Source organism: Pseudorca crassidens, chromosome 11 (assembly GCF_039906515.1).
Source record: "Pseudorca crassidens isolate mPseCra1 chromosome 11, mPseCra1.hap1, whole genome shotgun sequence".
Classification (NCBI taxonomy): Eukaryota; Metazoa; Chordata; class Mammalia; order Artiodactyla; family Delphinidae; genus Pseudorca; species Pseudorca crassidens.
Window position 1 is genome coordinate 74,488,181 of NC_090306.1, and position 27,834 is coordinate 74,516,014.

General features: G+C 37.1%; 1 protein-coding gene across 1 annotated transcript; it reads right to left on the reverse strand.

Annotated features, from left to right (window-relative positions):
• C11H12orf50 (chromosome 11 C12orf50 homolog) lies at positions 1–27,834 on the reverse strand. Its single transcript, XM_067698740.1, has 12 exons — positions 27,734–27,834; positions 27,263–27,383; positions 18,426–18,584; positions 17,135–17,212; positions 16,940–17,053; positions 9,866–9,976; positions 8,344–8,451; positions 6,881–6,997; positions 5,340–5,444; positions 4,885–5,088; positions 3,408–3,500; positions 1–188 (listed from the first exon to the last, which is right to left on the reverse strand). Exons 1-12 carry the CDS (start codon positions 27,743–27,745, stop codon positions 163–165), a joined length of 1,248 nt encoding a protein of 415 aa, XP_067554841.1. The 5' UTR covers positions 27,746–27,834; the 3' UTR covers positions 1–162.

Consider the following 27,834-nt stretch of genomic DNA (forward strand, 5'->3'; position numbering starts at 1 on the left):
TGTACTTCCTGCATCTTATTTTCAGAATTTGCAATTATCATATTTGGCAATCCAGTATACAGTATGGACTACTTGAGTATCTCATTCTTGGAATTTTCATTTTGATTGTAAACCAGATGATCTCTGGCACTTTTCTCTTTTCTCATTTTTCAACCTCCAGGTTTACTTCCTCCCATTTCTTCTTGGCTCTAATAATAAAGTAGAAAAAATATTTCAGTTATTTTCTTCTTCAGCGTTTTTCAGGGTACCAAAAATTTGCATTTCTTTTGCTAATCAGTTACCATAAATCTAAAGACAAAACAAAAGCTTATTGTTCTAATTCATAATTCATAAATTTTCAGAATGCCATTCAAACTAATTCCACTTCTTTCTGAAGCTCGCTCGCTGTGATTTGAATTTAGACGGAGGGGTGGAGAGGAATGGAAATAATACTACAGTATGTAGAAGGCTGCACCATGGGGCACCCAGAATGAACAGAATGAATGTCCCCTCCTCTGGAGAAAGGCACCTCCAGTCACACCAGCTGTATGTCTATCAGAAAGGACAAGTGGACTCAAGGAAAGGCTGACAATGACATCTCTAACTGCCTTCAGCTCCTTTCCTTGATTCCTGCAGACACATTTTCCTCTTCTATTGCATTAGCCTCATAGCAGCCAACATTGTCCCAAAGACTCCTCTCACCCAGTTACACTTCTGAGGCCTTGGCTCCAGATATTCCTTAGAGGAGTAGACTAGTGGCTCTCTCTAGCAGTCCACCTGTCCCCCGGGAAACACTGAAATCTCTCCTTTGTGCCCTAGCAGGAAGTGCAGGGGAGGAAACACAAGCTACTCTTTCTCTCCCTATTCTGGTGATGACAACAACAACTGGAAAGGATAAGAGTTTAGGGGTGGGCTTCCCTGGTGGCGCAGTGGTTGAGAGTCCGCCTGCCGATGCAGGGGACACGGGTTCGTGCCCCGGTCCAGGAAGATCCCACATGCTGCGGAGCAGCTGGGCCCGTGAGCCATGGCCGCTGAGCCTGTGTGTCCGGAGCCTGTGCTCCGCAACGGGAGAGGCCACAACAGTGAGAGGCCCGCGTACCGCAAAAAAAAAAAAAAAAAAAGAAAATTTGCATATAAACTTATTCCCATTCAGTGCCTTCTTAGCTATTTCACATGTATGTCAATCACATTCAGATTTGAAATTCTGAGGGTTTTTCTCCCTCCCCTACCTTCCTGCTGCTTATCCTAATTTCTAGGGTTGGGACTGGGGAGGATGGTTGCTGCTGTGTGACAGGAAAAGAATGTCCTCTCAACAATCTTGGGTTTCAACAAGGTCTGGGTCCTGTGCTGGTGAACAGTGGCCCAGATAACATAGTCTAAGGTTTCTCAGGCTTTAATGTGTATCCTAATCACCTGGGGGTCTTGTTAAAATGCAGATAATGATTCAGTAGGTCTGAGATGGAGATTCCACACTCCTAACAAGCTCCCAGGTGATATCACTGCTGGTGGCCCCCAGACCATACTTCACATAACAGGGGTTTGATCAGTGGATGATGGCTTGGTTTCTAATCGACTTCCTGGCACAGCAAACAGTTGAGTTTCCAGCTGAGTCCTCCCCGGAATAGCACCCAACCACAAAGGCATCTTTTTGATGCTATCCCTTTAGGCCTAGCCAGAAGACTTTGTGTAGACCTGCTGGTCCTCTCTCCCAGGAACTCACTCTCACTTGAAACTCACAGGGTTATGTGATGCCCCCCCAATCAACCCTGGAGCTCGGCAATCTTAAGAGGCTCTGTCTCCAGCCCTCTTGCGTTAGACGTGCCTCGTCCTCCCCACAACCCCACCACCAGATGGCGTTGAGAAACTCTCTCCAAAGCTTCCCCCCTAGATTGCATCTGGGAAGTACAATGCAGAGCCTCTTTATACTCAGATTCTTAAAAGTTCCAGAGGAATTCTATCATAGACCTTTCTAGCCCTGGGCCCTGGCATAGCTGGAGGTGGTGGGAGAAGGGGAGGAGGGAACTAGTACTGTGTAAGTGGCTTCACAGTTTCTGCTCTCCTGCTGTCTCAACATACCCTCCTCCTTACTCTTCAGATTGAAAGAAAAGAGCAGTTTCGTTGGCTCACATCCCCTGTCACATCCCTTTTCCTGTGGCATATGTGGATGGTACATGCTTCATACTCTCAAGTGACCCCTCCTTCCTCCAAATCCTTTAGTGATTCATGTTTCACTGTGTGGGATGGGAGGGGAGAAGGCTGCTGCAATACAAGAGTAGTCACTGGGACAGGGGCAGGGGGGTGAGAAGCACATCCTTTAATACTTCAAATAACATTCCACCCACAAGGAAACCGTGGGAGAAAAAGATGTGACTTGACAATTGGTAGTTTTATCTAGGATTTTCATTGCCTTTTCACCTCCTTCCCCCCAAAATTAAGTGCAACCCACATGAAGTGAAGAGGAAATATAATCAATTAAATAGTGCCACAGCAGAGTTTTCTCGCAGTACAATATGATTTGGGAAGAGATGGGAAAAAAGAAAACAACTGACTCCGGTATAAATATATATACAGGTCTGAATACTGCATCACAGTTATAGTCAAGAGTTTATAGGGAAATACTGCTTTAGAAGATCTTAGCTGTTTATTTTGGAAAGTGTACAGTTTCTAGTCTGGATGTGTTCTGATTCATTCTGGGAACCTCTCATCTAAGAGTTTATGGATTTCAGATGATTCTGAAAGTTCTAGGCTACTGATTTAGGTAGGAACTCCCTATCTAGGTCTTTTTCTGAGAGGTTCAGTTTTCCAAGAAATAACTGAAACCATTTTATGGTTTTCCAAACCCACTGAGCCAGCCCCAGAATAAGCTGGGAGAAGACAACAAGCTTTTTAGTAGAAGAACCATATCCCAAACCTGAGGCCGGATCTGCTACAGACCTTTACACTGAGGAGGTTCCTGGAATCCCTACACCCTCCCAGAGCACAGAGCACAAGGGGGAGACCATAGTCACTTTGAACCTCCCAGCCTGGAAACTACGTCTTAGATGCCTTGTCAGCCAGCACCAGCCAATATGTGTCCATGGTGGATATAGTAGGGCTTTAATATTTTGCGTCAAAATATGCATTTATATATTGCTTTGTAGTTCAACAAAGAATGCATCTTATATTACATAACTGCTGAAACTGCTATGCTTCTAAGGAGAGAAATATATCAAAAGATTTCTGATAAAATAAATATAGGCAAAGGAAAACACAATAAAAAAGTAAAATTAAATTGCTAGTAGAGAAGATATCTACTAAACTCCAAGTAATTATGTTCAGGTATATGGTGAAAACTTTCTAAATTTTCTAAAATATGTTCCTTGAGCTTAAAAACTTGTCATTTATTTTCAGAATTGTATGATACATTAAAATCACTAGTAAATATTTACCTGAATATATCTTTTCAGTTTTTGAATATGTTTTTGAAAAAGGAATTCTTTTTTGCCAGGCTGAACCATTATATGATGTTGACATATATTTATCTGAGAGAAAAAGGAAACAGGAATTAAATATTTTATAATGTTAAAATCATATTCCAGGAGCATTTCAAAGTTATAAATATCTCAGAGGTGAAGCTATTCTCTAATAATTCATTTTACCATTTCAAGGCTAAGGCATCAGGGATACAAGTGAGCTTATTAAAACCATTTAAGTTATCAATGAACACGGTTATACATCTCTTAATTGACTGTTCAGTTCCTCAAATAAGGCTTGCTCCCACGAGGCTAAGCTAGAGAAGAGTATGATATGTGTATGTAATCAAAATGTTTCATTGCCTGGCTTTACCATGATTTTACATAAAATTCTGTTAACATTTGCAGAGCTAAAGAAAGGAAGGAAGGAAGGTAGGTAGGTAGGTAGGTGAGGCCACCTTAACACAAATCTAGACTGTGGCATCAAACTGTTCTGGTAGTTACTGTATTCTTCACAGCTAATCACTCACAGTAAAATTATAATAAAATTAATAATAAAATGTAGTAAATAAAATTAAAAGTCTGTTTCACTTAAGAATATCCTTATTTTTATATATAAATCCATACATCATTCCATTCTAAAACAAATAGAAGAAAATAATTTAAAAGCTAACTTCTATTTAAATTGTAAAAGGAGGACCTAAGAGAGACATAGAGTTTTCACTTATGTTTCAGAAAGTACACAACATTCAGAACTCTACTAACTAGACTGTGCACACAGGAAAATACAAACATGAAATTACAGGGAATTGAGTGACCTTTTGTTAAGTTGAGAAGACAAACCCAACTTTAAAAGAGCCAAATTCATCTGAGGGGAAAAAAAAAAGAGATTTGGTTCCCTCCTCCCTTGTGTCCTTGTACTTCCTGAGAAATACTATGACTTTGCCTATTACATGATGAAATGATTTAGAAGCAATCTGGGCATGGGTGGGAGAGATGAGAGGTTGTCAAAAATATTGCAGTTAACCCCCAAACTAACCCTTTCAGAAAGTAATCATGAAGGCCTAAAGAAAAACCACAGCACTAGACAGAAAGTGATAATTGAACAATGCAGTCAGTGGAACAAGAAAATGTCAACCATTCAAAAACAATCCTCAAGAGTGAAATAAAGTTATCCAGGGGGAACAAAGTGCAGTGCTCTGAGACAAAATTCTAGAGAGGGTCATGTCAAGCCATCTGCATCCAACATGTTTTCTCCAATATCCTTTAAATCACGTGCACTCCTGCACATGGACAAAAATCCTCTTACTAGTTTTCTAAGATGTTATGGTGGTGATGGCCTGGAAAAAGAAGGGGGTGGATAGCAATTAAGATTAGTTGGACCATCAGGAAATTCCATGGGAATGCAAACCACAGACATGAGTAAAGAGCCTATATAAGTATAGAACTCCACCTGAACAGAGGTTGAATTTGGGTTCCTTGTTAACATCAACTTTATTGTAGGACCCGTTTGTGGGCCTGCTGCGGGGAGGTGCATTCACTGAGACAGTTCTGACAGCATCTCTCTGACCATGGATATAGGAGGCATTCTCAGAGTTTCTGTTTTTATTATTGCGATGGTAACTCATTTTATTTTTGGGATTTGGAGACTGTACTGCTATAAAAGAAAGGGGGAAGAGAGTGAGGGATAAAACAAGCTGGTTTCACACCCGTAAATAACATATTGCACTTTAAATGTTTGATAGCACAATGGAAGATAATGTAAGCTAAAAGAACTAAGTTTATAAGAATTGGGCTGACATCTAAAATAACATGTTGCATGACAATGACTTGTTTTTCTGCCAGAAAATATTATTTAATCTCTTTTCAAATTACAATTTAGGAATATCAAATACATAGACACTTTACCTCTCTGCATTTCTGGTCCAGGAAAGTTCTTTGGTTCATCATAAATCCATTTTCTTTTTTTCAGGCCTTTAAAATGAGGCTTCCTCACTGGCTGGACATCATTTACTTAAAGAAGATACAAAGTTTTACAGTTTTTAAAGGGACACTTTCATCTGAAAATTACTGTAGGTGATAATTACATATCTGTGCATTCACATGTCAAGCAAGAGAAAAAAATAAATGTACCACCCCAATACATTACTTTCTAGAACAAAGGGTGATTTAATTTTAAGTACCAAAAAAATCTATCTTGGAAATTGATGAGAAAACTTTCAATAAGTAACATTCCTTTGGAGAAAAATGCTTTTCTCCAAAGGAATGTGTGGATCTTTTTAGGTTTAAAAGAACATAAAATTACAATCCAAATATAATTATATATCTCATTATAATGTTATTTTTAAGTAGTTTTAGAATAGTTATTTTGAACATAACTTTTTAAGCCTAAACTACTTCTTCTTAAGAAGTTGCATTAGTGTAAAATACTTTAATGACTATTACCTTACTGTTTTAAGATCTTAAGAAGTTGGGGGTATAGATAGTTTGGTGAAACAAGCCTCAATAATCAGAATTTGTAAGTGCTAATATCACTAAGTTATTCACTTCTTGCTTGCATGTTTTTACATGGAAAATTTTATGTGCATGCTCAATTTTCCAGGAATTTCTAAGGTACATTTCTCCAGAGTATCTTAAAACGATCTAGTAAAGAGGAGCATTCTTTATTATTTCTCTGTGTGGAGATCCTAAACATTCGCAAGTAACTACTACACAGAGAAAATGAACATCAAATTCACTATGTAGATTACATTAGCTCTCTACAGTGGGCTGATAAATCTCTTTGCCCTAGCTCTCATCTTCAGCTTCAGCAGTAAACCTTCAGTGAAGCTCTGATTCACCACCTCCTCTCCAAACATCATGCTCCACCCTTACTCTCATGCTCCCACTCCTAGAACTTGGAAACCATATTTTTCACAAGTGTCACTAAACTAAGCTGCTCTGAGGTAAACCATCACAGTTCCCTTTGTTTCCCAGCTGGGGCTGAAGAATATTATAGGGGTTCAATAAATGAAATAAGGAAAAGGAAGGAAGGAGGGAGGGAAACAGGAAGTTTCATGAGTCTTAATTGTATCAAGAGAAGAAGCTCCAAGTACTACATAGCAAGGAGAAGCCCAATCAAGAAAAATAATCTGAAACATAATAAAAATTTGTCAACGTATCCCAGCACGGGTTAAATTTAAAATGTACTAATGAAGCTTCAGAGAACGGAGTATATTATTAACTTTAATATCTAAATTAAACTAGTGGGAAAGTGTATAATTTACTAGGACCTACATCACAATTCATTGTCAATTAGAAGAATATTGTGTCTTTAATTCTTAATCCTGAATAGTTTTCAAACCATCCTTTTTTCTTTCCTTTTTAAAATTCTACTGCAAATAAGCAAAATAAATCCACGATAAGGCAAATATATCTAAGGCCAAAAAGTGATAGAGCTGATGTCTCACTTGAAGAAGGGTCCTCTCTGCACTTCATACTGATATTCTCAGTAGCATTTAATACATGCATTGTAGGTACTAGTCGGGTAGTTAGGGAACGCTTTGGATGAGGACTGTCCTTGTTATCTTTTAAAGCAAATTAAGAAAATAGAATGTCACTATTAGTAAAAAGAAGTGTTTCCATTGGTATTTCACTTTGCAAGCATTATATGATGGGCATACCTATTTAAAATATATATACATATATTAATTTTTAGAACCCACCACTGAAATTCCCTAATTACCACATTGAGTCCCCCAAATTTGTCACTAACAAACATTAAAAATTCAGAAATAACAGCCATTATCTTCAATATGTAAATTATATATTTGTGGCAATATTTTTAATACCTCTGTATAAAAAAATAAAATACAAAAAAAGAAAAGGTTATCAATTTTACATCAAGTGTGCCAATTTAAACCAAGGATGAAGTAATATCTGTAACAGTCGTCATTTGTTCTAAGCTTTGGAGCCGGGCCATCCAATAGAGTTTTCTACAGTGATGGAAACATTCTAAATCTGTGCTGTCTGAAATGATAGCCACTGGTCACATGTGGATATTGAGCACTTGTAATATGGCTGGTGCAACTGATGAGCTGAATTTTAAAATTTTATTTAATTTTAATTAACTTAAACAGCCACACGTGAATGGTGGCTATGGTTATTAGTGTAGTCAGAGGTGTGTGTTTTTTGATGGATTGAGCAAAAGAGAGGAAACAAGATTTACATATAATTTTCCATAAGGAGAATTTGATCACAAGTGTCTTCCTGTTCTTGAGAATATTTATTTAATGGTGGGGAAAACAGTAGATGTAATTGGTTAATATTTAGATGGAGAACATGTGAAGTTCTCTAATTACAGGACAGCTGTACTGTCTGTGACTGAGAGAGCTGCCCAGCAGAGGTCCCAGCTGGGGGATTCTAAGCACAATAAAGGCAGCATAACACTATAGAGGGTGTATTTTATTATCATATCTCTGGATTATTCACAGACTATAATTAGTAATAATCATAAAGTGGGGAAGTCAACATGAGAATTGATACTCTTCTCAGTATATATATCTTCACAAAGCTTTCTAAGAAAATTCAATCACACTGAATATTGGAAGATGAAAAAAAAAAAACAACTAAAGAGGACTGGGTATTACCATTTAAGAGGACCAATAACTTTAGAGCTAGCAAGACTCGTAGAAATTATGTAGCCCAACAGGCTAATTTTTCAGATAAGGAAACTGAAGCTAAAAAAAAGATGAAGCCCCAAAGGCAAATAATTAGGGATAGAGCCAGGACTGGAAACTTAGGGCTTCTGACTCCTCTCTAGTGTATTTTGTGTATATTTTTATTTATAACCTTGCCTCTACAACAATAATGCTTTATATTTAACTTGTCTATACAAATTACAAATGGATCAAAATATAGACTGGCTCATTACCTTTAGCATTTGAACATTTTGACATCGTGATTTCTTTCTCTTCAGTTAAAGTTCCATTTTCATCTACTCCAGGAAATATGATCCTCTGTGGAATGTAGCAGTCACCTCCTATGACAATAACTTACTGTCAGTGGCAATGATGGCAGAAAATTGTACAAAACTATCTTTTAATACAGGATAATCCTCCCCTAAAATACCCCTTTTGCACAGTTTTATGTAAATACTTCTCAGTGATACCATCACCATCTCTATACATACCATATATGTTTCGATTAATACATGTGTATATATATATCTATATATATACGTGTGTGTGAAAATACAGTATGTACACTTACAGATAATTGGAAGAAAATTCACACAGTCAACACAATTTTCCATATAACAATCTTTACCACACTTTAGAGATACTCAGAGTAAATATAATTTATCTTCCACACAATATCTTCAGATATATGAAAGCAGTTTTTATGTTCCTTAAAGATCTTCTATATTCCAGGATAAATATCCATAGTTGCTTTAAATATTACTTAAATACTTAATTTCAGATCCTTCACCATACAAGTTACCCTTTCTTAACATAAAATATTTGTTTCAAGTAACCTTGTTTAAAAATGATGCCCAACTTCCCTGGTGGCGCAGTGGTTGAGAGTCCGCCTGCCAATGCAGGGGACACGGGCTCGTGCCCCGGTCTGGGGAGATCCCACATGCCGCAGAACGGCTGGGCCCGTGAGCCATGGCCGCTGAGCCTGTGCATCCGGAGCCTGTGCTCCGCAACGGAAGAGGCCACAACAGTGAGAGGCCCTCATACCACAAAAAAAAAAAAAAAAATGATGCCCAAATGTGAACTACCCTGTGAAGAAATCAGTGGAACTAGTATAATAATAGATGACATTTATGGAGCATCATTCTATAAGTTATACACTCTACTGAGTATTTTAAATGACTTATCACATTTAATTATTTTCCTATACTACTCCTAATAATTCAATGTAAGTTTACCTTAGCTATTCGGTAGCTGACACATGTTACTGAATTATATTGAAACCTTGTGGCCAACAAAAAGATTTTTTTTTTCCCTCACAATATATATCATGTCAGGTCTTTCCCAACTTGAAGAGAACCTACCGGTAATGTCTTGGACTTAAATACAAGAGATTTTGTTTATCACAGTTTGAGTTTACCTTGTTAGATCTGGCTCATTGTTCCAGCATACTAACTTCCAGTCATCTGTAAATTTTATAAACGCGTCTCTATACATCTAGTCATTCAATTGTTTAAACGTAAAATCATTTATTCTACAAATATTTACGGAGTGCACATCATGTGCCAGACATTCTACTAGAGATTCGTCCAGAGCAATTTATTATACACAATTCCTGACCTCAAGGAGTTTATCCAAAGCCAATGAATAAAATGCTAAAAAGATGTTGATGAAACAAATCAGTTATGAGAGAGAAAATTCAGACTCATTTATTATATGGTGACATACTCAGAATCAATCAGTAATAAACTAATTCACCTCCATTTTCAAAAGCAGCAGTGTCAGTCCTTGCTTTCCTATCCAGTGATGCTTTTATCTCACCTTGCCTTTCAAATAGGCTGAATTTTGTTGGAACTGTCAGACTGTCCCCTAGGGAAAAAAAAAAATCACTCCAGGAACCATTAGGCGTTTACCTAAGTTTATTATAGAATTTATGATGACAGTAAAAAGCCTAAAAGTTAATGGAAATATTGTTTGCACAGTGATTTGATGAACAATAAATTTATAATTATACAAATTTTAAGCCAATTTATAATTAGGAGGAAAGCAGAAGGCAAGTTTATTTTCCTATGTGGATAATGTATCAAGTGGCGGTTAAAAAAGTTAAGCAATCTGACTCTATAGTGTATGTATATTTAGTTTATTTGATGTGCTTTTCATATAATGAATTTTGTAATATTTGTTTTGTTTTCATCTACTAACCATGAACAAAGTAAAAAGTATTAGGGTCAACTACTGATTAAAAAAATGCTAATTATACTGATAATTCTCACCATTTCCTTATACATCTCTAGCTAATTTTCTCTGAAAATAAAATATTAAAAGGAGAATAAAAGAGCTATGACAATCTGATACAACTTGTGATTCTGGACTGGATTCTAAACCAGGGAAAAAACTTCATTTTGTTATAAAGGACATTGATGGCACAATTGGTGAAATTTTTTTTAAAAAGTCTTTAAATAATATTGAATCAGTAGTAATTTCCTGATATTGATATTTATACTGCATTTGGGTGAGAGTTATGTAGGGGCATCATGCCTGCAACTAACTCTCAAACAATTTGAAAAAAATAACAACAATGTGTGTGTTGAGAGAGAGAGGGAGAGAGAGTGAAAAATCAAATGTGTAAAATGCTAACATTTGGGGAAATCTGGGTAAAGGATATTCATTAGTTAACTGAAATTATTTAAAAATAAAAAGCTTTTTAAAACCATAATATAAAGCAAAAATGCATATAATTGTCTTTAAAATCTGCCATTTTTAATAGTCATTGCTAATGTGTATGTTGTTGTTTTGTTATTGTTTTAATTTTTCTTGTCTCCATAATTCAAGAAATCTGTCCTTCACTAGATGGCTCCCATTTATCAGCTAGGTCTCTTCGATTGTTCTACCATCTGATGGCATGTTGCTGCCACCTACTGCCATATGTTTAAATAGTTTGCCACACATATGTACTTGCAAGACAGGCACTCTACTTTTTATCCTATACTCATATTGATCCTGGGAGACTTTGCCAACTATCTCTTTTTTTTTTTTTTAAAGAGGAGAAAAGAATTCAGATCTCTCCTACTCCTGCAAAACTTGTTTTTCAGCTCATCCCAGGGGCAAGAAATCTACTTAAACTCATGGAATCCATGGATTTTTTTCTCAGAGTTCCTTTCTTTTTTTTTTTTCTTGAATTTTATTTAATTTATTTTTTTATACAGCAGATACTTATTAGTCATCAATTTTATACACATTAGTGTATACATGTCAATCCCAATCGCCCGATTCAGCACACCACCACACACACCCATCCGCGGCTTCCCTCCCTTGGTGTCCATACGTTTGTTCTCTACATCTGTGTCTCAATTTCTGCCCTGCAAACTGGTTCATCTGTACCATTTTTCTAGGTTCCACATATATGCGTTAATATATGATTTTTGTTTTTCTCTTTCTGACTTACTTCACTCTGTATGACAGTCTCTAGATCCATCCACATCTCAACAAATGACCCAATATCATTCCTATTTATGGCTGAGTCATATTCCATTGTATATATGTACCACATCTTCTTTATCCATTTGTCTGTCAATGGGCATATAGGTTGCTTCCATGACCTGGCTATTGTAAAGAGTGCTGCAATGAACATTGGGGTGCATGTGTCTTTTTGAATTATGGTTTTCTCTGGGTATATGCCCAGTAGTGGGATTGCTGGATCATATGGTGATTCTATTTTTAGTGTTTTAAGGAACCTCCATACTGTTCTCCATAGTGGCTGTATCAATTTACATTCCCACCAACAGTGCAAGAGGGTTCCCTTTTCTCCACACCCTCTCCAGCATTTGTCGTTTGTAGATTTTCTGATGATGCCCATTCTAACGGGTGTGAGGTGATACCTCACTGTAGTTTTGATTTGCATTTCTCTAATAATTAGTGATGTTGAGCAGCTTTCATGTGCTTCTTGGCCATCTGTATGTCTTCTTTGGAGAAATGTCTACTTAGGTCTTCTGCCCATTTTTGGATTGGGTTGTTTGCTTTTTTAATATTGAGCTGCATGAGCTGTTTATATATTTTGGAGATTAATCCTTTGTTGATTCGTTTGCAAATATTTTCTCCCATTCTGAGGGTTGTCTTTGTGTCTTGTTTATGGTTTCCTTTTCTGTGCAAAAGCTTTGAAGTTTCACTAGGTCTCATTTGTTTAGTTTTGTTTTTATTTCCATTACTCTAGGAGGTGGATCAAAAAAGATCTTGCTGTGATTTATGTCAGAGAGTGTTCTTCCTATGTTTTCCTCTAAGAGTTTTATAGTGTCCGGTCTAAGATTTAGGTCTCCAGTCCATTTTGAGTTTATTTTTGTGTATGGTGTTAGGGAGTGTTCTAATTTCACTTTTTTACATGTAGCTGTCCAGCTTTCCCAGCACCACTTATTAAAGGGGCTGTCTTTTCTACATTGTATATTCTTGCCTCCTTTGTCATAGATTAGTTGACCGTAGGTGCGTGAGTTTATCTCTGTGCTTTCTATTTGTTCCATTGATCTATGTTTCTGTTTTTGTGCCAGTACCATATTGTCTTGATTACTATAGCTTTGTAGTACAGTCTGAAGTCAGGGAGTCTGATTCCTCCAGCTCCGTTTTTTTCCCTCAAGACTGCTTTGGCTATTTGGGGTCTTTTGTGTCTCCATACAAATTTTAAGATTTTTTGGTTCTAGTTCTGTAAAAAATATCATTGGTAATTTGATAGGGATTCTACTGAATCTGTAGATTGCTTTGGGTAGTATAGTCATTTTCACAATATTGATTCTTCCAGTCCAAGAACATGGTACATCTCTATATCTGTTTGTATCATCTTTAATTTCTTTCATCAGTGTCTCATAGTTTTCTGCATACAGGTCTTTTGTCTCCCTAGGTAGGTTTATTCCTAGGTATTTTATTCTATTTGTTTCAGTGGTAAATGAGAGTGTTTCCTTAATTTCTCTGTCAGATTTTTCATCATTACTGTATAGGAATGCAAGAGATTTCTGTGCATTAATTTTGTATCCTGCTAATTTACTAAATTCATTGATTAGCTCTAGTAGTTTTCTGGTGGCGTTTTTAGGGCTCTATATGTATAGTATCATGTCAGTAACAGTTTTACTTCTTCTTTTCCAATTCATATTCCTTTTATTTCTTTTTCTTCTCTGAATGCTGTGGCTAGGACTTCCAAAACTATGTTGAATAATAGTGGTGAGAGTGGACATCCTTGTCTTGTTCCTGATCTTAGAGGAAAGACTTTCAGTTTTTCACCATTGAGAATGATGTTTGCTGTGGGTTTGTCATGTATGGCCTTTATTATGTTGAGGTAGGTTCCCTCTATGCCCACTTTCTGGAGAGTTTTTATCATAAAAGGGTGTGGAATTTTGTCCAAAGCTTTTTCTGCATCTATTGAGATGATCATATGGTTTTTATTCTTCAGTTTGTTAATATGGTGTATCACATTGATTGATTTGCATATATTGAAGAATCCTTGCATCCCTGGGATAAATCCCACTTGATCATGGCGTATGATCCTTTTAATGTGTTGTTGGATTCTGTTTGCTAGTATTTTGTTGAGAATTTTTGCAGCTATATTCATCAGTGATATTGGTCTGTAATTTTCTTTTTTATAGTATCTTTGTCTGGTTCCGGTGTAAGGGTGATGGTGGCCTCATAGAATGAGTTTGGGAGTGTTCCTTCCTCTGCAATTTTTGGGAAGAGTTTGAGAAGGATGGGTGTTAGCTCTTCTCTAAATGTTTGATAGAATTCCCCTGTGAAGCCATCTGGTCCTGGACTTCCGTTTGTTGGAAGATTTTTAATCACAGTTTCAATATCATTACTTGTGATTGGTCTGTTCATGTTTTCTATTTCTTCCTGGTTCAGTCTTGGAAGGTTATAACTTTCTAAGAATTTGTCCATTTCTTCCAGGTTGTCCATTTTATTGGCATAGAGTTGCTTATAGTCGTCTCTTGGGATGCTTTGTATTTCTGCGGTGTCTGTTGTAACTTCTCTTTTTTCATTTCTAATTTTATTGATTTGAGTCCTCTCCCTCTTTTTCTTGATGAGTCTGGCTAATGGTTTATCAATTTTGTTTATCTTCTCAAAGCACCAGCTTTTAGTTTTATTGATCTTTGCTATTGTTTTCTTTGTGTCTATTTCATTGATTTCTGCTCTGATCTTTATGATTTCCTTACTTCTGCTAACTTTGAGTTTTGTTTGCTCTACTTTCTCTACTTCCTTTAAGTGTAAGGTTAGATTGTTTACTTGAGATTTTTCTTGTTTCTTGAGGTAGGCTTGCATACCTATAACCGTCCCTCTTAGAACTGCTTTTGCTGCATCCCATAGGTGTTGGATAGTCCTGTTTTCATTGTCATTTGTTTCTAGGTATTTTTTGATTTCCTCTTTGATTTCTTCAGTGATATCTTGGTTATTTAGTAATGTATTGTTTGGCCTCCATGTGTTTGTGTTTTTTACATTTTTTTCCCTGTAATTCATTTCTAATCTCATAGCGTGTGGTCAGAAAAGACACTTGATATGATTTCAATTTTCTTAAATTTACTGAGGCTTGATTTGTGACCCAAGATGTGATCCATCCTGGAGAATGTTCTGTGCGCACATGAGAGAAAGTGTAATCTGCTGTTTTTGGATGGAATGTCCTATAAATATCATTAAGTCTATCTGGTGTATTGTGTCATTTAAAGCTTGTGTTTCCTTATTAATTTTCTGTCTGGATGATCTGTCCATTGGTGAAATGAGGTGTTTAAGTCCCCCACTATTATTGTGTTACTCTCGATTTCCTCTTTTATAGCTGTTAGCAGTTGCCGTATGTATTGAGGTGCTCCTATGTTGGGTGCATATATATCTATAATTGTTATATATTCTTCTTGAATTGATCCCTTGATCATTATGTAGTGTCCTTCCTTGTCTCTTGTAACATTCTTTATTTTAAAGTCTATTTTATCTGATATGAGTATTGCTACTCCAGCTTTCTTTTGGTTTCCATTTGCATGGCATATCTTTTTCCATCCCCTCACTTTCAGTCTGTATGTGTCCCTAGGTCTGAAGTGGGTCTCTTTTAGACAGCATATATATGGGTCTTGTTTTTGTATCCATTCAGCAAGCCTGTGTCTTTTGGTTGGAACATTAAATGTGAATTGAATCCATTCACATTTAAGGTAATTATCGATATGTATGTTCCTGTGACCATTTTCTTAATTTGGGGGGGGGTTGTTTTTGTAGGTCCTTTTCTTCTCTTGTGTTTCCCACTTAGAGAAGTTCCTTTAGCATTTGTTGTAGAGCTGGTTTGGTGGTGCTGAATTCTCTTAGCTTTTACTTGTGTGTAAATCTTTTGATTTCTCCATGGAATCTGAATGAGATCCTTGCTGGGTAGAGTAATCTTGGTTGGAGGTTCTTCCCTTTCATCACTTTCAGTATATCAAGCCACGCTCTTCTGGCTTGTAGAGTTTCTGCTGAGAAATCAGCTGTTAACCTTATGGGAGTTCCCTTATATATTATTTGTTGTTTTTCCGTTGCTACTTTCAATAATTTTTCTTTGTCTTTAATTTTTGCCAGTTTGATTACTATGTGTCTCAGCGTGTTTCTCCTTGGGTTTATCCTGTATGGGACTCTCTGCACTTCCTGGTCTTGGGTGGCTATTTCCTTTCCCATGTTAGGGAAGTTTTCGACTATAATCTCTTCAAATATTTTTTCTGGTTCTTTCTCTCTCTCTTCTCCTCCTGGGACCCCTATAATGTGAATGTTGTTGTGTTTAATGCTGTCCCAGAGGTCTCTTAGACTCTCTTCATTTCTTTTCATTCTTTTTTCTTTACTCTGTTGCGCAGCATTGAATTCCACCATTCTGTCTTCCAGGTCACTTATCCGTTCTTCTGCCTCAGTTATTCTGCTATTGATTCCTTCTAATGTAGTTTTCATTTCAGTTATTGCACTGTTCATCTCTGTTTGTTTGTTCTTTAATTCTTCTAAGTCTTTGTTAAACATTTCTTGCATCTTCTCGATCTTTGCCTTCATTCTTTTTCCGAGGTCCTGGATCATCTTCACCATCATTATTCTGAATTATTTTTCTGGAAGGTTACCTATCTCTACTTCATTTAGTTGTTTTTCTGGGGTTTTATCTTGTTCCTTCATCTGGTACATAGCCATCTGCCTTTTCACCTTGTCTACCTTTCTGTGAATGTGGTTTTGTTCCACAGGCTGCAGGATTGTAATTCTTCTGGCTTCTCATGAGTTCCTTGTTTTATATGCAGAAAATAACGTTCTTCTTATCTTGCCTTCAAGGGCAAGATGTTCACCAACAGAAAAGTCAGATTCACCAGAACATAAGATCCATAAAAGGCACAGCTTTGGAATTATTCCCCTGCTTTGCCCTTGAAATTGGCTGGTACACAGGAGGCACTCATTCAATGAACAAACACCCTTGTTCTGCTGCTAACGTTGTTCTATGATCTCCCTTTTGTCCTTCTAGGGCTAAGTTGTCCCTTCTACTTATAAAGAAAAATCTACACCTGTTTCACAGGGAGATTTATTTTCATAGCCAAATAAAATGGTAAAACCAAATTATTTACAGAATTATTGCATGGGGTGTGTAGTGCTACCATGTGTTTATTAAGTCTATTCATTCTGTGGTTCCTCTGGAAATACAATTACATTAATAGCAGCTTTTCATATTAAATTTAGGTCATCCAATAAAATCACTTCCTTCTCACTCTCAATTCTGATGTATTATAATTTGCCTTCAGTGCATACTTTACTAAATAATTCACAGCCTATCATACCAAGTACCTCTTATTCATCACCTTGAAATGCTTCCTTTTTGTTCCTTACCTTCCTGCAATTCACTTCCATTTTCCAAAGGCTTTTCTAACTCTTTTTCCACTGTACAGGCTATGCTTTTAGATGATAAAATATCTGGAGGAGTATGAAATCTGTAGTATTCACCTAATCTCCCACAAGAAAATTAACAGTTAGTGTACGTCTCACATCAAATATTAGAAAATCCACAAATGTTTGATTCCTTACCAGATTTATAACACATCTCCTTTATTGCTCTTTTTTCTTCAATTTCTTCAGGAGTCTTTGTCCATAAACTAGAAGCATCTATAGGATATATATTTTTTAAGTTAAATTGTCCCAAAACCAAATAATCTGAAAATGTATAAACCACAATGAAACATCCCATACATTGTTCTCATGAATGGATTACTGTTTTAAAAAACATTTAAAATCAATAATTTGCACATTGTCAAATGTTTCTCATTGCTATATTTTACATTTTAGAAATAATCAGTCAGGAGGAAGGAAATGACTATACATTATGTGTCTTGAGATGAGAAGCTGCAGGTACAGATTCACATTTGAGATCATCTTTGTTTGCTTGCTTGCTTGCTTGTTTGTTTGGAGAAGGAAGATGTAAGTATGGGAGACCCAGAGCTACAGAAGAAAAGGACACATCTCCTTCCTCCTCTTCTTCCTCAAAGTTAGTTTTTAAAATTAAAGGATGATGAATGGGTTGCAATATATCCTCCTGAGGTTTCAGGGGCTCCCAACTCTGGGACAGAGGTGCAATTCCCTCCTGAGTTTGTTTCTGTAGTAAAATACCTACAGAAAATATGTCACATTTCAATTTTTCAATGTGCCCACTTCCTGTGTCTCCATGGAAAGACATATTCCAGGGTAGAGACAGACTAAGAGTTTATTTTTCCACATACCTATCTTGTTTGTACATACTTATTGGCACTGCAGGGCTGTGATGATATGGGAGGAATAGCATGGGCTACACTGCAAAAGACCTGGGTTCTAACCTTGTTTATACTTTGGCAAGGATTACCTGGGATAATGCAGATGATAGTGCTTTATAAATTATAAACTACTCTATTGATCTCTATAACTTGAAGGATTAAATGTGAGACAGATGGATATAATCATGTAATAGATTGACACTCATGTATATCAATGTTAAGTTATATATAAATAATAAAGGTTATATAAATCAATGTTATCAATATTAAGTTATATAAAAGTAAAACAGGTTATTAGTATACCTACAAGCAACTGTGCATATTTAAACATGAGATCTGTCTTCTAGCCATCATACAACAAAAAACTTCCAATCCAAATGATAAGCATATGTGTACACATAGAACAAATTAGAACATAATGAATTTAATATACTTAATAAAATGAAAGCTATTTTCTCACCCAAATCTGCCTTATATATTATATTATACACTTCTAATAGTTAAACAAATATGTAGAAAATACCATGAGGTTTTTGAATGTGCACTGTAAATCTGAGAAAAGGCTTACTAACCATTTTGTTCATCTTCTTCCTCCTCTTCTTCCTCAAAGTTTGTTTTTAAAACTAAGGGATGGTGAATGGGTCGTGATATATTCTCCTGAGGTTTCAGAGGTTCCTGACTCTGGGTTGGGGGTGGAATGCCTTCCTGAGTTTCTTTCTGCGGTGTGATATCTATAGAGGAAATGCAACATTTCAGTCTTTTCAAGATACACGTTTTGGTGCATGTTCAATGATCAACTGTTGTCCTCCTGATTAACTGCATATTTGTTAAAAGGTGTCTCTTCTTATTTCTGGAAAGGTTATTGAACTAACTTGCAAAAAAATATCAACATTTTGCTGGCAAGGTGTGGAAAATATGCTAATTCATGGACTTTAGATAGTAATTATAACCATGACTTGGTATATATCATACTTTGATATAAATACAAAGTGATCATAAGCATTACTGTATTCTTACATTACATCCGTGGGATAAGAATAAATTAACTAATCACATTACAATAATTTAACAAAGGCAAACTCATATAAGACATAGCTTATAATGGCAGAGTATACGTGTTCAAAAGAGGAAAAAATCCAATGGCTGGGGCTTCCCTGGTGGCGCAGTGGTTGGGGGTCCGCCTGCCGATGCGGGGGACACGGGTTCGTGCCCCGGTCCGGGAGGATCCCGCATGCCGCGGGGTGGCTGGGCCCGTGAGCCATGGCCGCTGGGCCTGCGCGTCCGGAGCCTGTGCTCCGCAACGGGAGAGCCCGCAGCGGTGGGAGGCCCGCGTACCGCAAAAAAAAAAAAAAAAATCCAATGGCTGGGGGTTGATAACTTCAAAATGAGAATAATACTTTCAGATTCCTTTATTGACTCACATGGGTCAGATTGACCAAAGCTCTAGGTCATATTTAAATGTTCTGTAACCTTCAAAACTAACCAGCAAATAATAGAAAAAGCCAGTGAACACATGTATCTTCTATCATTACTTATTCAATTCTCTTGGTTTTTCAAACCAATAGCTATCAAATTTGGCTAATTATCAGAATCAAATTAAAAAATTATTCAAATCATCTTTTGGGTCTCTGTTTTTCAAATTTCTGATTCAGCAGGTCTAAATTAAAGCCTAGAAATATGATACTATTTTTAAATGCCTCAGATAATTACAAAATCAGTCAAGTTTGGAAACCATGGCCCCGAATCAATGATCATCTAGGTGGGGTCCTGGGTCATGGGAAGGCTTTCAGTGGGTTTGCCATCCCAATAATTTGAAAGCAATCTATCGTATTCCAGATCCTTAATTTCCACATCCATTTTCACCCTAAAATTAGTTTGCCTGAGAGCAAGCCTCAGTTCACAGTAGCGTTTTCTCCACTTTACAAAATAAAGCTCTACTTTACCCATGCCAAAATTTTCTATAACACATTGCCCGAAAAGAAATCCTCCTTTACTGATTAATCAAACCACCATGAACTCATAGGGCTTTTTCCATTACCTTGACTTATACACATTTCTACCAGCAGAAAATCATTTTGTGATAGGCAGAATAATGTTCTCCCAAAGATGTCCAAGTCTTAATCGCTGAAGCCTGTGTATACATTAGGTTATACAGGAAAGAGGAATTAAGACTGCTAATCAGCTGACCTCAGAATTGGCAGATTATCCTTTATAATTCAGGTGGGCCTTTGAAAGTAAAAGAGAGATGCAGAGGAAAAGAGCCAGGAAAAGAAGTGTGACAGTGGAAGCTAAGTCAGAGTGATACAGTGTCAGAATGGATACATTGCTGACTCCGAGGTGGAGGAAGGGGGACATGAACAAAGGAATACTGAAGACCTCTAGAAACTTGAAAAGGCAAGGCAACAGATTCTCTCCCAGAAATCTCCGAAGGAATGCAGCCCTGGAAACCACCTTAATTTTAATTCAGAGAGATCTCATCAAATTCCTAAACTAGAACTACAAGACAATAAACTTGAGTTGTTGATGTCACTTAGTTAAGGGTAAATTGTTACAACAGTAACAGAAAATGAATACACGGGGTATTAGAAAAAAGTCCTATCTGGTTGGAATGTTCTGAATTCAAATGCTTAATAGAGTATGTTGCTAGTTAAGAATTTTTGTTGAAAAATTTTGCTTGCTCCATTTCTAGACTATTGTGAAAGAATATGTCACTCTTGAAAAAAAGTCTTGTGGTGTCAATGAAAAGAGAGCACTAGTAAGAAACTGTGAAGGAAAAACATGACTTTAAACAGAACTTTTTAGCTATTCTCAATACATATTCCCAAGACTTGTCATTAGCTTCAAAGAAAAGCTTCACTGAACATTCAAAACAATACAAGTTAAAATCACATTTTATAAAAGCTTTATTGAGATATAATTCACATACTATATGATTCCTCATTTAAATGTATAATTCAATGTTTTTTAGTATATTCAGGGAGATGTGCAACCATCACCATGATCAGTTTTAGGATATTCGATCACCCCAAAAAAGGAAACCCATACCAGTTAGCAGTTACTCTTCATGTCCACCCAATGTCCCCAGTCTTACACAAGCACTAGTGTACTTTCTGTTTCTATGGATTTACCTATTCTGGATATTTCATATAAATGGAATTATACAATATGTGGTCCTTATACATAACTCCTTCCACTTACCGCAGTGTTTTTTATAGCCAAATTATATTTCACTGTATGCATATACCACAATTTATCCATTCATCACATGATGGACACTTCTGTTATTTCCACTTTTTTTGGTTATAAATAATGTTGATATGAATATTGTTGTGCAAGTTTTTGAGAGGACATATCTCTTAGGTATATACTTAGGAGTGAATAAGTAGGACATATAGTGACTCTATGTTTGATCTTTTGAGGAACTGCCAGACTGTTTTCCAAAGCAGTTGCACCATTTACATTCCTACCTGAAATGTATGAAGATTCCAATTTCTCTACATCCTCATCAACTCTTATTATCTTTTTGATTAAACTATTCTAGTAGATGTGAGTGGCATCTCACTGTAGTTTTGATTTACATTTATCTAATGGTTAATGATGATGAGCATCTTTTCATGAGCTTATTAGCCATTTGTATATCTTTGAGAAATGTCTATTCAGAGTCTTTGTCCATTTTGTAATGGGATTGTCTTTATATTATTGAGTTGTAAGAGGTCTTTACATATTCTAGATGTGTCTCTTATCAGATGAAAGATTTGCAAATATTTTCTCCCATTCTGTAGGTTGTCTTTTCATTTTCTTGATGGTATTCTTGAAACATAAAAGTTTATAATTTTGATGAAATCCAATTCATTTTTTTCATTGATTGCTTGTTTTTCTGGTGTCATAACTGAGAGGGGTTTGAGTAACCTACAGTTTCTTATAAGAATTTTATAATTTTAGCTCATATTTAGGTCTTTGGTCTATTTTGAGTTAATTTTTGTAGAGTATAAAGAAGTCTAATTTTTTTTTTATGGCTATCCAGTTTTCTTAGCACCATTTGTTGAGAATACTGTTCTTTCCCCCATTGAATGGTCTATGCACCCTTTTCAAAAATCAATTGACCAGAAATTGATTTATGGAAAGGTTTAGTTCTGGTCTCTCAATTTTATCTCATTGATCTACATATTGATTTTTATGCCAGTACCAGATGGTCTTGATTACTAGTTTTGTAGTAATTTTTACATTTCAAAATCAGTAAGTATGAGTTCTACACTTTTCTACATGTTTCTACAACATTAAAAAGGTGAGATGATTTATTTTCCCGGTTTTGGTTAATATGAACCTTGGTAGGTAAATGTCCCTGGAAATATTTTAGGAAATATTAGGTCTACAAAAGATCAAATTATATCTTCTGAGGTACTGAAATATTTTTAGAATGAACAGATGATGCAGTAGGTTCAACACATAATTCAAATGAGCTTTGTAGTTTCCTCCAGTCTGGAAATTGAATCCTATTTCCTAGAGCACAGACATCTGTCTGGGCAGAGAAAAAATATTTACCTTCTTAACATGAATAAATACTTTTCTGGACTTCCTGGGATAGAATTAGCCACTATGTGAAAGGTAGTACTATGTACCTATGTTTCGTGGTTGGGATTCATCAGTAAACAAAATAAAGATTCCTACTCTTACGGAATGTTCATTCTATAGGGAGGAATCAGACAACAAACAATAGATGTAGTGAAGAAATAAATTATATTTTATCTGAGAAAATAAGGGAAATGGCAAAAGAAAGCAGAGCAAGGCCAGGAAGAATGTGTAGGGAGGAAGTGGGAAGGCTGCCACATTTCAAACAGAGTATTCAGGGTAGACCTCATTAACAGATGATATTTGAGTAAGGCCTTGAAGAGGTAAAGGAGTTTACCATAAAGCTGTTGAGAGAAGGGCGTTTCATGCAAAGCCCTTGAAGCAGGAGCCTACTAGCAAGGAGAAGCAGGGAAACTGGTATGGTTGGAGCAGAGTGAGCAAGTAGAACAGCTGCAGGAGATAAATTCAGAGAGGAAACAGGGCACCACATCAAGTACAGTCATTTAGGCCTTTGTCAGGACTCTGATTTTACTCTGAATGAAATGAAAACCAATTGGAGGGGTGATGTCTGATTTATGCATAAGATTATCACTGACTGTGCTTTGAACAGACATAGAGAGGGACAAGAGTTGAAATAGGAAAACCATTTAAGCTATTGCAGTAATCCAGTCCAGAAATGATGTCGGTGTTTTGGCCCAAGGTGGGAATAGTAGAAATAGTGAGAAAAGTCAGATTTTGGATATATTAAATACAGTAGAGTTAACAGGATTTCTGTATGGATTGGATGTGGGATATGAGAGAAACAGAGTTTGAGGATGATTCAGTTGACCTGAAGGATAGAAGGATAGAACTGCCATTAAACCAAGATAGAAAGCCCATGGATATAGCAGGTTTGGGGATATAGGAGTAAAATTGTGAGTTGAGTTTTGAATGTGTTAAGTGGGAAATATCTACTCAAGTTAAGAGCCCAAGTGAAAAGTTGAATATAAGGATCTTTGAAGTTCAAGAGAGAGGGCTGGAATAGATATGTAAATTTAGGAGTAATTTACATGTGGCTCATAATCAAAGGCATGAGACTGGATGAGATTACCAAGGGAGTAGGCAGAGAAGAAAAGAGAACCAAGAACTAACTCCTAGAACATACCACATGTAAGAGGATGGGGAAAAGAGGAAAAACCAGTGAGGGAGAGCAAAAACAGAATACTAGGTAGATAGGAGTAAAACAAAGAGGTACAGCGTCTTGGAAGCTAGATAAGGAAATTATATCAATGAGGGAGGAGTGATCAAGTCTGTCAAATGCTGCTAATGGTTCCAGTTATGGAAGGACTGAAAATTGACCACTGGATTTAATAATTTGTATATCAATGGTGAAAGAGGCTGAAAAGGATGATTTACATGGGATTAAGAGAGAATGGGTGGGGAGGATTTGATAATACTAAGTCAAGGATAACTATTTTGAGAACTGCTACAAAGAGAAAGAAAAAAATGGGGTGGTAGCTTGTAAGAGGATGGATTAAGACAAAGGAGACATTTTTTCCTCAGTTCAAGTTTAATAGAAACTACAAAAGATCAAAAGTGACACCCTACCACTGTACACATCAGTTGGCCTGTCCCATAATACAGCCCAGGCCATTTCCTCCAGAGGAAGAAAGGCTGGCAATTAGGATTTAGAGTATAACTGAGAGAATGACTGAGATGGGGAAGGGTAAGCTCAGTGGAGGAATTGAGTTCGAGGAACTGAGAGGCTGGGGTGGTAGATCATATACTTACATATTGGAATCACCAAGAATTGACACAGGAGTACAGTTAGACTGACTATGAGCCAGGAGTTCATACTTCTGAAAAATGGGGAGGAAGGATGTGGACAGATGTAGACAAAAGCAAAAAGAACAGCAATGCCGAGGGGGGATAATGGCATGAGATACAAACTGGATGGTTTTAAGGAGAAGTGAGAGAGAACAATCTGAAATTGGCAATAGGACCCAAGGAAAGCTTCTACCTCATCTCCAGATCAAGTGGTACTTGAGAACTGGGGATAAAAACAGCCACCATTTGGAGAGGGCTGCTGGAGAAGGAGTGGGGAGTGATGCTTACATTCGACTATGAAGACGAAGGGAAAGTTCAGGGAAGAAGTTGAAAAAGAATTCTGCTGATAATGAAGTTTGGGGAGGAGTGGATGAAAGGGGCCAGATAGGGAGAGGAGTGAGTCATTTGAAAGATGGGGGTTCTGATATTGACTGATGTGAAATAATAGAAAATACATTGGTCTCTGCCCCCAGTTCCTGGCACAGAGTTCCTAAAACCTTCGTGATTTCCTAAGTAAAAAGAGCACTGGGAACATCTTTTGTTCTAATATTTGGCCTTTGACCCTGGTTCCTGACACAGAACTCCAAAATCCCTTAGAGTTTCCTCAGTGATGGGAGTGTCCTTTGTTCTAATGAGGTGACTCTGGGTGGGTTCCTGGTAGCTTCATGAGTAGGGTTTGTCACCAGAAAGACCAAGCCAGCATTAGAAGCTTGGAACTCTCAGCCCTGCCCCCATGTCCAGGAAGGGGAGAGGGGCTAGAGGTTGGTTTAATAATCAATCATGCTTACCTGATGAAGCCTCCATAAACATCCCAAAAGTATAGAATTCAGAGAGCTTCCAGCTTGATGAACACATCCACGTACTGGACGGTGGCACACCCCAACTCCACAGGGACAGAAGTTCCTGTGCTCAGGCCCTTCCAGACCTCACCTTATGTGCCTCTTCATCTGGTTGTTCATCTGTGTGATGAACATCTTCTATTACAGTAGAGGATGCCATCCTCTATGGCATCGTCTGTTACAATAAACTGGTAAAGATAAGGAAGCGTTTCCCTGAGTTCTTTGAGCTGTCTAGCAAATTATTTAATCCAGGGAGAGAGATCATGGAAACCTCCAATTTGTACCCAAGTTAGACAGAGGCTGTGGGTAACCTAGGGACCTTCTACTTGCAATTAATATGAAAAGTGTAAGATAATCTTTGGGGATACAGCCATTAATCTGTGGGGTGTGTGCTAACTCTGGTTAGTGTCAGAATTGAATTAAATTATAGGACACCCAGCTAATGTCACAGAGAATTGATTGGTGTGGGAAAAAACCCACTTGTATGGTGTCAGAAGTGTTGTGAGTATGGTACTAGTGTGCAAATAAAGGAGAAACACACAGGAGTATTTTTTTTCCCCTAGGGAAACTGACATAAACAGGAATAAAGGGCAGAATAAAATTAGTCCTGGTGAATTCAAAACACATAAGTGGATTTGTTCCCTGTAGACAGACGAAAGGAGGTTTGAGGAAGTAGGGTATTAGCAGCCTATGAAGCCTGCTTATCCCCTCTCATGATGGAGGTAGAATGGCTAGGGGAAGGATTTGGTCCCAGTGCATGGATCTGGTTTTGACCCTATTGAGAGAGGGGAAACCTTATTCCAAAGTCAGGAGCAGTTTTGACACGTGTTGAAGAAATTGAGACTTCCAGAAAAGCTAGAATTTATTTTTGACATCCAGATTCTATGCCTAATAAATGAGAATAATAAAATGTATCCCTACAGAACTTAGCCCAGGGCATGTCTTATAGTGGGGAGCCCAATAACTGTTACACAGACACTCTACTTTTCCTTTGCCCAGAGATGGAGTCTTTGTTTTCCTCTAGTCCTAAAAGAATTAGTTTGAAAGATAGCAATTTTATCCATAGACCTTTAGGAAGCAAACTGTTACACTAGATATAGGGAATTTAGTACAATGTCCTCATGAAATAAAATCACACTAGATGTAAAACAATGGGATCAAGTTAACCACTTAGTAAGTGTAATAACTTTCATCCCAGTAGGTTACCTTCAGTAGTTATCTATCTATCCCCATCCATCTATCAATACATCCAATTTTATTGGGCATCTGTGCTCCAGACATTGTGCAAAGCATTGGAAAGGAAACTAGTTATGGTCCCCATCCTTGTGATGTTTACAGTCTAGTGAAGAAAAACATTGATCAAGGTACCACATGTATAATGAATGCTATGAGATCAGAGTTTTCCAGAAGATTATAACAAAGAAACATAATTTTTAGTCATTCATTTGCCAAGGATTATCTGAAGCCACGTTTTCAAATCCAAAGGACTGATATTCTGTAAACTCATTCCTAGAATAATTCCATCGTAAGAAATATGGTGGCCACAGCAGGAGAGTGGCATAGCTATAGCATCAGGGAAACCTGACAATCCCAACTTCTTAAGCAAGGTTCTTGCCATTCACTGTTATAGGGCGTGGTGTCTTCCCTATCCCCTTCCCAGAACCTAGTTTAAGGTTCATCACATAGTAGAACCTCAGTGTCATTTAGCTGGATTGAAGTATGCCACTTACTCTGCAACAATGGGATTGCATTTTATCCACAAATGAAGTCTTAGGAAGAACCACGCATCTAGCTGTTCTTCTAGAAGCAGAAGTGTGCAAACCAGAGCATGCCCTTGCTCTCCCCACCTATGAGGTAAGGGCACAATGGTGAGGCCAGTTGTGCGATGATTTGCTGAGACAGTTCCTCTCCACCTAGTGAGGTCAGTAGTCCTCTCACTTTTCAGATGAATAAATCCACTTTAGAAACACAGAGAAAGTTTGACTTGCTCTTTGTTCACTACATTTTTGTTGGCTACTTGATGGCTCATTCTAAGCTTCATCTCATGATTCTTGATAGAATCATCCCAAATCATTCAGTGGCTGTTAAACTGCATTACTCACCTTTCATACTTTATTTAACGTGTCATTCTATGCTGCTACTCCAAAACCAGATTATAATATGGTATATCCATGTTATTCAAAAAAAATACTCACTGCTACTTGGTGGCAAAAATAATCCATTGATATTTCGAGGTTTGCTGTGATAAAAGATACAACTGATCTTCACACAACCAAGAGGCTGAGTTTCCCAGAAGCATGAAATGCTGCAGTTTTGCTAGACAAAGGAGGTGGGGGAAATGTAATGATCAGATGCCATATTCACAATAAATACAATGTGCTACAACACAACACAATGTGACAAAAACTACTGCAATTGCCGATTTAAGATCTCGTGTGTTTCTAGGCTTTGAGTGTTTCTAAGCTTTGTTATTTAAAAGATGCAATGGATTTCCTAAAATATACTTGCCCATTTCTTTAAGAATTTAAATTGAGCAAAGTGCAAAATGCCTAAAATTAAGTAATGGAAGGAAAAATCATTTCTTCTCAATTGTGTTGTAAGAGTATAGTTCAGTATTATCGAAGGGAGATGCTTTTAACAAACATGATGATGCTGAGTAATTCTACCTGCATTTCCATGTGTCTAAATCTGCAAAGTGGATCTAAACATTTTCCTTCTCTCCATAATGAGCACACAGTGTCACTGCCAAGGGCCTCTTCACAGTGTC

Bases quoted from the DNA above. Each gene is read 5' to 3' on its own strand.
- C11H12orf50 (XM_067698740.1), bottom strand. The intron at 9,977-16,939 runs GTAAGGAACAAA...TTTTTTCCCTAG, and splicing joins TGGAAGTGAATTGCAGGAAG to GGGACAGTCTGACAGTTCCA. The intron at 6,998-8,343 runs GTAATGAGCCAG...TTGCTTTAAAAG, and splicing joins AAAATGTTCAAATGCTAAAG to ATAACAAGGACAGTCCTCAT.